This window comes from Dermochelys coriacea, chromosome 1 (genome assembly GCF_009764565.3).
Source record: "Dermochelys coriacea isolate rDerCor1 chromosome 1, rDerCor1.pri.v4, whole genome shotgun sequence".
Classification (NCBI taxonomy): domain Eukaryota; kingdom Metazoa; phylum Chordata; order Testudines; family Dermochelyidae; genus Dermochelys; species Dermochelys coriacea.
Window position 1 is genome coordinate 353,051,999 of NC_050068.2, and position 13,328 is coordinate 353,065,326.

The 13,328-nt window shown below is 55.8% G+C and overlaps 1 protein-coding gene across 2 annotated transcripts in view; it reads right to left on the bottom strand.

Annotated features, from left to right (window-relative positions):
- CPT1B (carnitine palmitoyltransferase 1B) overlaps positions 1–13,328 on the bottom strand; it is a 53,076-nt gene that overhangs the window by 4,578 nt on the left and 35,170 nt on the right. The window contains exons 14-16 of one of the 2 annotated variants that reach the window (XR_005290544.2): positions 5,013–5,177; positions 4,473–4,607; positions 3,450–3,601 (exon numbers count right to left, since the gene is read on the bottom strand). Coding sequence is in view for 1 of the 2 variants with exons in the window: in XM_038386849.2 (XP_038242777.2) it covers positions 3,450–3,598; positions 4,469–4,607; positions 5,013–5,177 (453 nt within the window). In the remaining variant the exon portion in view is untranslated. Of the gene's footprint in view, positions 1–3,449; positions 3,602–4,468; positions 4,608–5,012; positions 5,178–13,328 lie in introns of both variants that reach the window. The other variant, XM_038386849.2, reaches the window with a different exon arrangement.

A 13,328-nucleotide genomic window follows, 5' to 3' on the forward strand; every position in this document is an offset into this window, starting at 1 on the left:
CTGCCCCTAAGCTCTTCATTACCCTCATTAAAAACAGAGGCAAAGTATTTGTTAGGTGTTGGGCCAGGCCTAGATTCTCTTTAATCTCCACCCTATCCTCAGTGCTTCGTGGTTCCACTTTTCTTCTTTTGTTTTCTTTTTATTTATATGGCGCTAGAACCTTTTACTATCAGTTTTAATTCCCTTTGCAGGGTCCACCTCTACTTGGCTGCTGGCAGTTCTCACTTTATCCCTACACTTCCTGACCTCCAAGAGGCAGCTTTCCTTGCTGATCCCTTCCTTCTTCCACACCTTGTAGGCTTTCGGCTTTCTCTAAACACCTGTTTGAGATGCTTGGTCTGCAACCCTTCCCTGCAAATGTTTTCCCCTTGCTTGGGATGCAGGCTTCAAAGAGCTTCTGCAACTTTGATTTAAAGTGATTCCAGGTCTCCTCCACATTCAGATCCTTGAGTTCTTCAGTCCAGTCCACTTCCCTGACTCATTCCCTTCATGTTTTTAGAGTTTGATCTTCTAAAATCAAGGACCCTGGCTGCAGATCTATTTTTGCTTATCCTTCCATTTAGTTTAAGATGAATTAACTTGTAATCATTCGAACCAAGGTCGTCCCCTACAACCAGCTCTTCTGTGAGGGCCTTGCCACTTCCCAGTACAAAGTCTACAATGGCATCACCTCTTGTGGGTTCAGTGAGTATCTGGTGAAGACATCTGCCAGCCATCACAGCCAGGAATATCTGGGCTCTGCCATTATTAGTAGCACTTGTCCTCCGATCTATATCTAGATTCTGTTTTACTCACTCCATCATTTCTTTACAGCCTACTCATCATTAACATGCAGTGCCACTCCACCATCTTGGCTTTGTTTCTGTCTCTGCTAAACAGCATATGCCCTTCAATACCTGTGCTCCACTCACAACTGAGGCTACGATTTAGTCACAGAAGTCACGGAAGTCACAGAATCCATGACTTCCAGTGACCTCCATGACTTCAGCCTGCGGTGGTCGGGAGCTGCATGGTCCCCCACCTCCAGCGGAGGCAGGGAGCTGTGGGGTACCCCAGCACCTCTGGCGGCCGCCAGAGCTCCAAGCTGCTGCGGGCAGTGGGGAACCTCTGAGTCCCTGGCGCCTGTGGGTGATGGGGGAACCCCTAAACCCCCACCGGCAGAGGACCCCTGGCCACCAGTAGGGAAACCCCTGAGCCCCGGCCACCACAGGCGGCACGTGACTCCCTGATCCCCCAGCCACCGTGGGTGGCGGGAGAATCCCCAAGCCCCTGGCAGAGGGCCCCCGAGCCCCCGGCTGCCATGGGCAGTGGGGGAATCATAGAATCATAAAAGATTAGGGTTGGAAGAGACCTCAGGAGGTCATATAGTCCAACCCCCTGCTCAAAGCAGGACCAACACCTGTGTTGCTAGAGTAGATATGGGGACAGAGTTGGCAACGGGGTTTGTTACAGGGCTTGGTCCCTGGGTTAGTGTTTCTGTGATGTGTAGTTGCTGGTGAGTATTTGCAGGAATGGTAACATACAAAAGCCATTAGGAGAACACTTCAATCTCCCTGGACACTCAATAACAGATTTAAAAGTAGCTATACTTGAACAAAAAAACTTCAGAAACAGACTTCAAAGAGAAACAGCAGAACTAAAATTCATTTGCAAACTTAACACCATCAGTTTGGGTTTGAATTGGGACTGGGAATGGCTGGCTCACTACAAAAGCAATTTTCCCTCTCTTGGTATTAACACCTCCTCGTCAATTATTGGGAGTGGACCACATCCACCCTGACTGAATTGGCCTTGTCAGCACTGGTTCTCCACTTGTAAGGTAGCTTCCTTCTCTTCATGTGCCAGTATATTTATGCCTGTATCTGTAATTTTCACTCCATGCATCTGAAGAAGTGGGTTTATCACCCATGAAAGCTTATGCCCAAATCTGTTAGTCTTTAAGGTGCCACCGGACTCCTCATTGTTTTTGTGGGAGATCGTATGAAAAGCTTTGCTAAAGTCAAGGTACATCAGGTTCACCGCTTTCCCCATATCCACAGAGCCAGTTATCTCATCATAGAAGGCTATCAGGTTGGTCAGGCATGACTTGCCCTTGGTGAATCCATCTTGACTGTTCCTGATCACCTTCCTCTCCTCCAAGTGTTTCAAAATGGTTTCCTTGAGGACCTGCTCCATGATTTTTCCAGGGACAGAGGTGAGGCTGACCAGTCTGTAGTTCCCCGGATCCTCCTTCTTCCCTTTTTTAAAGATGGGCACTATATTTGCCTTTTTCCAATTGTCCAGGACCTCCCCCAATCACCACGCGTTTTCAAAGATAATGGCCAATGGCTCTGCAATCACATCCACCAACTCCTTTAGCACTCTCGGATGCAGCGCATCCGGCCCCATGGACTTGTGCTTGTCCAGCTTTTCTAAATAGTCCCGACCCACTTCTTTCTCCACAGAGGGCTGGTCACCGCCTCCCCATGCTGCGCTGCCCAGTGCAGCAGCCTGGGAGCTCACCTTGTCTGGGAAGAATACCCAAGCCCCCGGCTGCCACCGGCAGTGGAGGAATTCCCGAGCTCCTGGACTGCCACCAACGGGGTACCCCACAACTCCTGGTCAACATGGGAAGCGGGGGCACCCCACAGCTCCCAGCCCCCACGAGCAGCAGGGGACCCCCAGAGCTGCAGTTGGCAGGGGTACTTTGCAGCCCCCAGCTGCTGCAGGCGGCTCCTAGCCCCTGTGCAGCTGCTCCATAGGCAGTGAGGGGACCCGCAGATCCCCTCACTCATTTTGTCAGGGATATTTTTAGTAAAAGTCACGGACAGGTCACGGCGTCTGTGAATTTTTCTTTTTCCCCGTGACCTGTCCGTGACTTTTACTAAAACTATCCATGACAAAATCTTAGCCTTACTCATGACGACTATTCCCCCTTGTTTCTGTTACCCCAGAATACCTGCTTTCACCACCTGCACCAGTCGTTCTACCTCGTCCACCTGGTTACCCAGGCTCCTTGCTTTGGGGTCAGACATCTTAGTTGTTTCTGCTTGGCTTCGCTCAGATTCCTCCCCCAGTTGGGCACAGTCATTCTGGTGCCTGTGTCGCCTACCTGGCTGCTAGGGTCACTGGCAGGGCAACTATCTTTCCTCTAATGTCCCTTCTACTCCCCTCTGCTGTTCCTTTCTCCATTGCCATACCCTCTCTCCCGCTCAGGGCTGGAACCAGGCCTGGAGATGACCTCTCCCCGGATTCCGAGTTCGAAGCTGGGAATAGGTGGAAGGCAGATCACCACAGGGCCCCGTGCAAACAGCAGACGGCACTGGCGGGGCCATGGTTACTTGGCACCATTTGGGAGGCACAGGGCAAGCAGGGCTGGAGCAGCCGTACCCTGCCTGTCTGTGCAGCCCCTGCTGCCCTGTCCCGGTGCATACCCATCCCAGGCAGGCTGTGGCCTAGGGAATCCTCACCTGTGCCAGGAAGGGCGACTCCACCCGCAGGTACCTGGAGACCACATAGAGGCAGAAGAGGTGTCGGTCAATGCCAGCGCCCGTCATGGCCAGGCGGTACATGTGTTGGTGCTTCTCTGCTGCCACCTGGAAGAGCTGCAGAGCTCCAGCTGCTGCAGTGAGAACGGGGCGCACTCAGGGCAGAGCCGGGACACAGGGGTCAGGAGCTTCCCTCCAGGGGGTACGGGCTGGGGACTCGACCCTGGCCTATTGAGGCTCCCTGTGCCACTCCCCCTCCACCAAGGGCTCTGACTGAGTGCACTGGCTCTAGGGGGTGTCTTCTACTGTGCTCTGCCCTGAGGAGAGCACCCCCTTACCCGCCCCATGGGACCAAGCATAGTGCACAGCATAGGGGGGAAGGACCCTGGCTTAGCCCAGCAGTGGGGGATAGTGGGGCTGGGGGGGTAGGCCTTGGGCCTATCTGGGGGGATACAGTGGGACCCCTGGGCCTGGCTGTTGGGGCATAAGGAGGGCCCTGGCTCTCGCTGGAGGGGAAGCAGGGGAGGCCCTGGGACGGGCGGGGGGGCAGGGGAAGGGGACTAGGCCTGGCTGAGAGGACACAGGGGTGGCCCTGGGCCTGGTTTGGGGGGATGTGGGTGGGGGGCATGGGCTGGGGGGGCTGGGCCTGACTGGAGGGAGGCAGGGGGCAGGGGCTGGGCCCGGCTGGGTAACGCAGGGGGACCCTGGGCCCGGCTGGGGGGCAGGGGCTGGGCCTGGCGGGGTGACACAGGGGGACCCTGGGCCTGGCTGGGGGGTGGGGACTGGGGGGATGCAGGGGGACCCTGGGCCTGGCTGGGGGGTGGGGGCTGGGCCTGGCGGGGTGACACAGGGCGACCCTGGGCCTGGCTGGGGGGTGGGGACTGGGGGGATGCAGGGGGACCCTGGGTCTGGCTGGGGGGCAGGGGCTGGGCCTGGCTGGGTGACGCAGGGGGACCCTGGGCCTGGCTGGGGGGCGGGGACTGGGCCTGGATGGGTCACACTCACGCCCTGGGCCGGGTCCATCATGCTCCGCACGAATGCCGTGGACTCCCTGGTGCACGATCTCACTGTCTCCGTTCTGCCCTCCCGGAAGAGGCGCGTCATGGACGCCTCGTAGGTGAGACAGAAGCTGCCCTTGTCCTGGAAGGAGACGGGGCAGGTCAGAGCTGGGGACGGGGGGCAGGAGGGTGTATGGAGGAGGGGGGCGATTGAGGAACGCTACCTGCCCCTCGTGCCCACGGGGGGATCCCCAGCGGAGCAGCGCATCCCTCACCCCTTTGCTCGCGCCCTGCCAGTGGGGACCAGGAGGGTCACTCGGGTTTTACATGGTCAACCTTTCCTCTGCAGCCACAAGGGCTAGAAACATCCGAGACTCTGCCACTCCCAGGACTCCCAGAGCTGGGGCCTGAAGAAACACCCCAATCATTGGTAGGATGACAGTAAAATGGCGAGCCAGCTGCACCCGCCTCTGTGGGCACCAGAGACAGAGAGAGCCACAGACGCAGGGAAAGGGAGAGACAGATGGGGCCACGAGGCGGCTCTTACCCAGAAGTGAGCCAGCTGCAGCGAGATCTGGATGAAGGCGTCGGGACTGATCTTGAATCGCTTGATCAGGCCCTTCCCGAAGTTGGTGAATTGGAAAAAGTGGAAATCCACGTCGTCTGCCAGTGCCTTGGCCACACGGTAGGAACTGTCGATAACCTTCCTGCACTGCAGAAAGCACCAGCTAATGCCCTCCTGGCTAGCATGCGGGGGCCCGAGCTGGGCTCCCGTGCTAATGGGGACAGGGAATGTGGAGAGTGGGGGATCTCGCAGGGCCTCTCTGGGCTCCCAGACTGCAGCTCACAAACCTTCTCCCTGGGATTTAACCCAGAGCTTTCCCAGGGCAATTCCACTAGCAATGTCTGTCTGGGCCAGGCAGAGAGTCAGGGAGAGGAGCAGCTGGAGAGCTCGGCTGGGCCACGGTCAGTGACCCAGTGTGAGCAAGGGCTGCTCCCCAGGCAGGACACAGACCCCGTCCTGCTCCAGTCCAGGTCACCCTTCCCGGAGCACAAAGGCTGAGGTGGGCGGGGGGGGGGGTTCCCTCACTGCCTCCTGGGTTATCCCTTCCACTTCCCAGGCCTTCGTCCCCCAGCCCCTCAGGGCATCACCTAGTGCTCGGGGTGCCCAATCCATACAGCACCAGGGCTGCTGACCCCCACTGGCAGAGGAGGGAAGAGCCATCAGGAGCAGACAGAATTACACACACAAAACGAAATTAGAAGAACATTAGCATGGCAAAGCCAAGCCCTCAAGAGTTAGAAAATGCCAGAACGAAGGTTGCCTGGTGCCTTCACCCTCCCCTTGTGCATATGTGTTATGATCTAGTAGTTAATTACATCAGCGCTGAGGAGAACCTGGGCTTCCTTGTAATATTTTTGTGGATATATGCATGACTCAGTTTCCCCTCACTTTGTATTGTTAGCCCCTGGGTGTGAAAGAGTTAACTCTCCTCTGGGATGGGGAGATAAGAAAAGATGGTGACTGTGATGTTGCACTCCATAATGTTTCATGGAAATATGCTGATGAGTGTGGCTATGATGTAACTGGGATATGCTTTATTCAAAAGGTCTCTTATAAGGTATCATTACAAAACTTATGATCTACTGAGTGTGGTCATCCTATTTGTTTGCATGTCTTATTTCTATGTCTGGAGTTAAGAAAATAAGATATAAAATTCAGAGTAGCAGCCGTGTTAGTCTGTATTCGCAAAAAGAAAAGGAGTACTTGTGGCACCTTAGAGACTAACAAATTTATTAGAGCATAAGCTTTCGTGAGCTACGATGAAGTGAGCTGTAGCTCACGAAAGCTTATGCTCTAATAAATTTGTTAGTCTCTAAGGTGCCACAAGTACTCCTTTTCTTTTTGAGATATAAAATTGTATCACTGATGTAAACCCATTAAGTGGAAGCCATTAAGGGTGCTTCAGAATCAATCACCTGTGAATGGCTGTTACCTGCAAGCCTTCCCCAGTAGGTGTAGGTGTGGGCCAGTCTGTGGTAATGAAGAATGAGGTATCACAGGACATGTGACCATGTCTCACGGAGTTTGGGGGAGTCTGGGGCCTGCACTCCTCTTCCTGGGATTCATTGTGACTCTCACCCAGCCAGTAAAATGGAAGGTTTATTGGACAATAGGAACACAGTCTAAAACAGAGCTTGGGGGTACAACCAGGACCCCTCAGTCAAGTCCTTCTGGGGGGCAGGAGCTTAGACCCCAGCCCTGGGGTTTCCTGCATTTCACCACCCAACCCCAATCTGAAACTAACCCCCCCAGCAGGCTCCCTCCTGCAGCCTTTGTCCCCTTTCCCAGGGCAGAGGTGTCAGCTCCCCCTCCCCCTCCTGGCTCAGGTGACAGGCTCTCAGGTCTCCCACCCCAGTGAAACTCTCCTGCCACATTCCCAGGCAACACCCCCCTGCCCCGCTGCATCACATCTCTCCCCACTTTGAGACTGAACTGAGCGGGGTCACTCTGACCAGTGACCTGGGGAAGTTCAGGACCCCCTCTCCGGGAAAACGCATCCGCTATCATGTTGGCACTTCCCTTCACGTGGACCACGTCCATGTCCTAATCCTGCAGGAGCAGGCTCCACCACAGGAGTTTGGCGTTGGCTCCTTTCACTGGTGCAGCCAGGTCAGGGGAGAGTGGTCGGTGCACACGGTGAAGCGTCACCTGAAGAGATCTGGCTCTAGTTTCTTGAGGGCCCACACCATGGCCAGGCACTCCTTCTCGAAGGCCGCGTAGTGTTGCTCCCAGGGTAGCAACTTCTTCCTCAGGTACACGATGGGGTATCTCTCCCCCTTTTCATCCTTCTGCATTAACACCGCCCCCAGTCCCGTGTCTGAGGTATCGGTGAACACCATAAAGGGCTTGTCAAACTCTGGGTTTGCCAGAACTGGGCCACTGGCCAGAACTTCCTTCAGCCCCTGGAAAGCCTCCTGGCACTGCTCGGTCCAGACCACCTTGTCTGGCTTCCCTTTCTTGCATAGCTCGGTGATGGGGGTGGCTATGGCGCTAAAGCGGGGCACAAACCTTCGGTAGTATCCTGCCAACCCAATAAAGGCCTGGACCTGCTTTTTGGTGTGGGGAGCGGGCCAGTCTCGGATCACCTCCACCTTAGCTGGTTCTGGCTTTAGGCAGCCGCTCCCCACCCGATGGCCCAGGTAAGATCCTTCAGTCATCCCCACCTTGCACTTCTCAGCTTTGATGGTCAGCCCAGCCTCCTGGAGTCGGTCCAGCATTTGTCTAAACTGGGACACGTGGTCCTCCCAGGTCTGGCTAAAGACACAGATGTCATCAATATACACCACAGCAAAACTCTCCATCCCCCTCAGTAGCTGATCCACCAGGCGCTGGAAGGTGGCCGGCGCTTCCTTGAGGCCGAAAGGCAGGGTCAGGAACTCAGAGCCCCAGAGGGGTGATAAAGGCCGATTTCAGCCGGGCATCTGCATCCAGCCGCACTTGCCAGTAGCCCTTTGTAAGGTCCATGGTGGTGAGGTATCGAGCTCCTCCCAATTTGTCTGGGAGCTCGTCAGGCCTGGGCATGGGGTTGCAATCAGATACAGTGATGGCATTGAGCTTCCGATAGTCCACACAGAACCAGCTCGACCCGTCCTTTTTGGGGACCAGCACCACCGGTGAGGCCCAAGGGCTGGCAGATGGCTGGATCACCCCCAAAGCCAGCATGTTCCTGACCTCTCTTTCCAGGTCCTGAGCCGTTTTCCCTGTGACTCGGAAGGGGGAACATCTTATCGGCGGGTGTGATCCTGTCTATACCCGTGGACAGTCAGATTCGTGCGTCCAGGCTGGTTGGAAAACAGCTGTCGGTACGGATGCAGCACCCCTCTGATCTGGGCAGGGGTTAGCTGATCCAAGAGGGGATTGTTTCCAGGGGTGAACCAGCTCTGGTCCCAGGGAATAGATCTACTAAAGGGTCATCTCCCTGCTCCTCCCAATGTCCACACACGGCCAACACCACATTCCCCCTGGCATAATATGGCTTCATCATATTCACATGGTACACACGGCGGTGGTGTGCCCGGTTCGACAGCTCCACCACATAGTTTACCTCATTTAGCTGCTTGACAACCTTGGAAGGGCCTTCCCAGGCGGCCTGTAGTTTGTTCTTTCTCACGGGGATGAGAACCATCACCAGATCCCCAGTGGAGTAGGCGCGGGCCCGCGCCGTGCGGTCATACCAGACCTTCTGCTTCTTCTGGGCTCCGGCCAGATTCTCCCTGGCCAGGCCCATGAGTTCAGCAAGTCTCTCTCGGGAGATCAGGACATACTCCACCACTGACTCTGCATCGGGAGTGGCCTTCCCCTCCCATTCGTCTCTCATCAGGTCCAGGGGGCCCCTCACCCTCCTTCCATATAACAGTTTGAAAGGCGAAAATCTGGTAGACTCCTGGGGTACCTCCCTGTACGCGAACAGCAGGGGAGGTAAGTACTTGTCCCAATCCTGCAGGTGCTGGTTCATAATCTACCACCACCAGAATGTATTTCTTCTCCAACCGGGTCGTCTCGCTGAGAGGCCCCACTATGTCCATGGCCACCTTCTGGAAAGGTTCCTCTATGATGGGCAAAGGTCTCAAAGCCGCTTTCCCCTTGTCCTGGGCCTTCCCCACCCTCTGACAGGGGTCACAGGATCGGCAATACTGCCGGACAGTGGTAAAGACCCCAGGCCAGTGAAAGTTCTGTATCAGCCTCTGCCGGGTGCCCGGATTCCCTGGTGCCCTGAGAGGGGGATGTCATGGGCCGGGTACAGGAGCTTGCGGCGATACTTCTGGGGTACCACCAGCTGCCTCCTGACCCCACAGGACTCCACTTCCCTGGGGGAGCCCATTCTCGGTACAGGAACCCCTCCTCCCACAGGAACCTCTCCTGGCAACCTCTCCTCATGGTCCGTACCACACTGAGGTCGGCCAGGTCCCTGAGCTTCCGCAAGGAGGGATCTTTCTGCAGCTCGGCCTGGAACTCAGCAGCTGGGGAGGGGATGGGGCCCGGTTCCCTCTCGCTGGCCAGGTCTGAGGCCACAGCCTCTGTGAGCCGTGCCCCTCGGCGCTCCCTCCCCACCAGGGTAGGGTCCTGCGCCTCTAGTGTGGTACCCTCTCCGAGGTCGGGGCGCAGTGCCCCTCGCCGGCTCTGGCTACGGATCACACCAGGGTGTTCTGGGGGTTGCTTGGCCAGTCCTCTAGGTCCCCCGCCATCAAAACCTCAGTGGGCAAATGGTCGTGCCCCCCCACATCCTTGGGCCCTCCTTGGGCCCCCTTTTCAGGTGTACACTTGCCACGGGCACCTTGAATGGGGTCCCACCCACCCCCGTCAGGGTCAGGTAGGTGTTGGGCACCACCCGATCTGGGGCCACCACCTCAAGCCAGGCCAGCGTCATCTCCGTGCCCGTATCCCAGTATCCATTGACCTTCCTCCCATCCACCTCCAGGGGAACAAGGCCCTCGCTCCGCAGGGACAGCCCCGCGCCACCCTGTAAACCAAGAACCCTGAGTCCAGAGCATCCAGTCTCTGGCAGAACTGGCCTGGGGTACTCCCTCCTGAGCAGGTGGTAAGCTGGCAGCCCCCCTTTCCTGGGCCGTCTGCCCCTTGTCCAGCTGGGTCCCTACCCAGTTAACCCTGGATAGGTTGGGTCTGCTCAGTCTGTCCCTGAGCCTGGGGCACTGGGTCCGTATGTGGCCTCTCTGGCCACAGGGATAGCAGCTCATGTCACGTTGGCCCATTTAGCGGGTCGGAGGGTTCCGACACCAGGTGTTCCCCTTGGGGGGGGGGGTTCTCCATATTTCACCGCTGGGAGGTCCCCTGGTGACTCTCTCTCTTCATCGTGGGGGGCCTTTTGGGACTCCTCCCTATTACCCCCTGACCGACTGTTCACAAACTCATCAGCCAGCTGCCCTGCGTGCTGTGGGTTCTCTAGCTTTTTGTCCACCAACCGTAGCCTCCGGTCGGAGGGGCACTGTTCATACAGTTGCTCCAGTACGATTAGGTCAAGCAGGTCCTCTTTAGCGTGGGCCCAGCTGTCCACTTGCGGGCATATCCCTGCATTCAGTTGACCAGTTGTAGGTATGTGACTTCAGGCGTTTTACGCTGACTCCGGAACCTTTTCCGGTACATCTCGGGGGTCAGCCCATACTCACGGAGCAGGGCCTTTTTGAACAGTTCTTAGTCCCTGCCTCTGCCCCTTTCATTCGGCTGTACACCTCCACGGCTTTGGGGTCCAGTAAAGGGGTGAGAAACTGGAGCCTGTCTGCAGGGTCAACTCTGTGCATCTCCAGGCATTCTCAAAGGCCGTCAGGAAGTTATCTATGTCCCCCCTCCTTACGCTGGGCCAGGAAGCACTTATCAAAGCTCCTTGCAGTCTTGGGTCCCCCCTCACTCACCGCAGCCGGGGCCCCACTGCTCCTCAGCCAGGGTTCCACTGCTCCAATTCATGCTGCCTCTGTTTCTCTTTCTCTTCTTGCTCATGCTGATGCTGTTTTTCATGATCCTCCAGCTCCCTCATTTTCATCTCCCTCTCCCATTCCAGCTGCCTCCACTCCAGGGATGGGGAGCTCCGCCAGGAGGATCCCCTGCTGGCTGCCGGGGTCAGGGTGCCTTCAGTATTCACTGGGCTTCCCCCAATCCCTCCCCCAGGCATAGGTAGGAAAGGTCTTGGGATGTCCTCGGTAGCAGTCTGACCCCTCCCAGCCCGGTCAGGCCCCAGGGCCCACGCTGCATCCACCAGGCATCTTCCCTCAGGGACAGGGATCGGGTCATCCAAGCGATCCCTCTTCTCCATCTGGGCAATCAGCTGTTCCTTCGTTGACCTCCCAATGCGCAGCCCCTCTGCCTGCACAGCTCCACCAGGTCGCTCTTAAGGCGTTTAGCAAACATCTCCCTGCTGGCCACTCGCAGGCCTGGGCAGCTTTCCACGGTTTCCAGGAAGAACCCCTAGTGTGCCAGCCCTTCTTGAGGTCACCACCTCTTTGCCAGGGTCAAGCTGCAGATTCCTCTGCCCCTAGGACCACTTGCTGCAATCCCCCGGGGGACCCTGTTACTGCAAAAATCCTCTCTGATCACACACCCCCAGGGGTTAACCGCCCCCTGAAACTGTCTCTCTCTGAATCTTCAGCACGCCTGGTCCCCGTCAATCCCCCTTTGTTTTACTGTTCCCCAGTCACTTACTGCAGGAAGCGCCGTTCACGGGGCGCAGTAGATCCCACCTCTGCCACCAGTTGTCACGGAGTGTGGGGGAGTCCGGGGCCTGCACCCCTCTTCCTGGGATTCACTGTGACTCTCAGCCAGCCAATAAAACAGAAGGTTTATTGGACAATAGGAACACAGTCTAAAACAGAGCTTGGCGGTACAACCAGGACCCCTCAGTCAAGTCCTTCTGGGGGGCAGGGAGCTTAGACCCCAGCCCTGGGGTTCCCTGCGTTCCACCACCCAGCCCCAAACTGAAACTAAACCCCCCCAGTAGGCTCCCTCCTGCAGCCTTTTGTCCACATTCCCAGGGCAGAGGTTATCTCCCCATTCCCCTCCTAGGTCAGGTTACAGGCTCTCAGATCTCCCATCCACAGGGAGTGAAACTCCCCTGCCACCTTCCCAGGTCAACACTCCCCCCTCCCTGCTGCATCACACCATGTCACATGATACGGGAAACCACCTTAAATCTGGTACTTTTCCATTTAGAAGGAGGAGTGGGGACCCAGAAAGTCAAAAGATTCCCACTTTGTGCCTAAGCTATAAAAGGGAGTGGAACAGAACAAAGGAGGCTGCCAGTCATGAGAATACTCCTAATTTCCACCTGAGATGTCTGCTGGAACTAACAAGGACTTACCAGGGGAAAGGACTGGGCCTGGACTAGGAAGGAGTCTAGTCTGTGAAAGAAGCTTATTGGAACATCTCTGAGGGTGAGATTTACCTGTATTCCATTTCTTGATGTATTAGGCTTAGACTTGCATGTTTTGTTTTATTTTGCTTGGTAACTTACTTTGTTCTGTCTGTTATTACTTGAAACTACTTAAATCCTAGTTTTTATACTTAATAAAATCACTTTTGTTTATTAATTCACCCAGAGTAAGTGATTAATATCTGGGGAACAAACAGCTGTGCATATCTCTCTATCAGTGTTTTAGAGGGTGGACAATTTATGAGTTTACCCTATATAAGCTTTATACAGAGTAAAACAGATTTATTTGGTGTTTGGATGCAGTTGGGAGCTGGGTGTCTGGGTGCTGGAGATAGGGACCTGATGAGCAATTTTTGGTTAAAGTCTGAAGCTTTGGGGGTGTGGACCAGACCCTGGGTCTGTGTTTTCAGCAGACTGGCATGTCTGGCTCACAAGACAGGGTTCTGGAGTCCCAAGCTGGCAGGGAAAATGGGCTCAGAGGTAATTTCAGCACGTCAGGTGACAGTCCCAAGGGGGTCTCTGTAACTGAACCCATCACAGTGACTTACTTGTATCGTAACATTGTCCTTCGAGATGTGGGTGCAGACAAGTATTCCACTCAGGCGTCCACATGCCCAGCACACCAAAGTGGGAGAATTTTGCCTAGCTGTACCCATAGGGGTGGCGCTCACGCTCATCCCATGGCTATATAAGGGTGGCACTGCCCAATTCCCCTCAGTTCCTTCGCACCGAACTCCCCAGCTGGAGACTCTGATGCAGAGGGTGGATTGTGGAATACACATCTGCAACCGCATCTGGAAGAGCACCAGTTACAATACAGGTAAGTAGCCATGTTTCTTCTTCAAGTGGCTGCAGACACGTACTCTACTCACAAGCAGTTCCAGCCTGAGGTAGACTCGAAGTCTATTGAAACAGTAAGT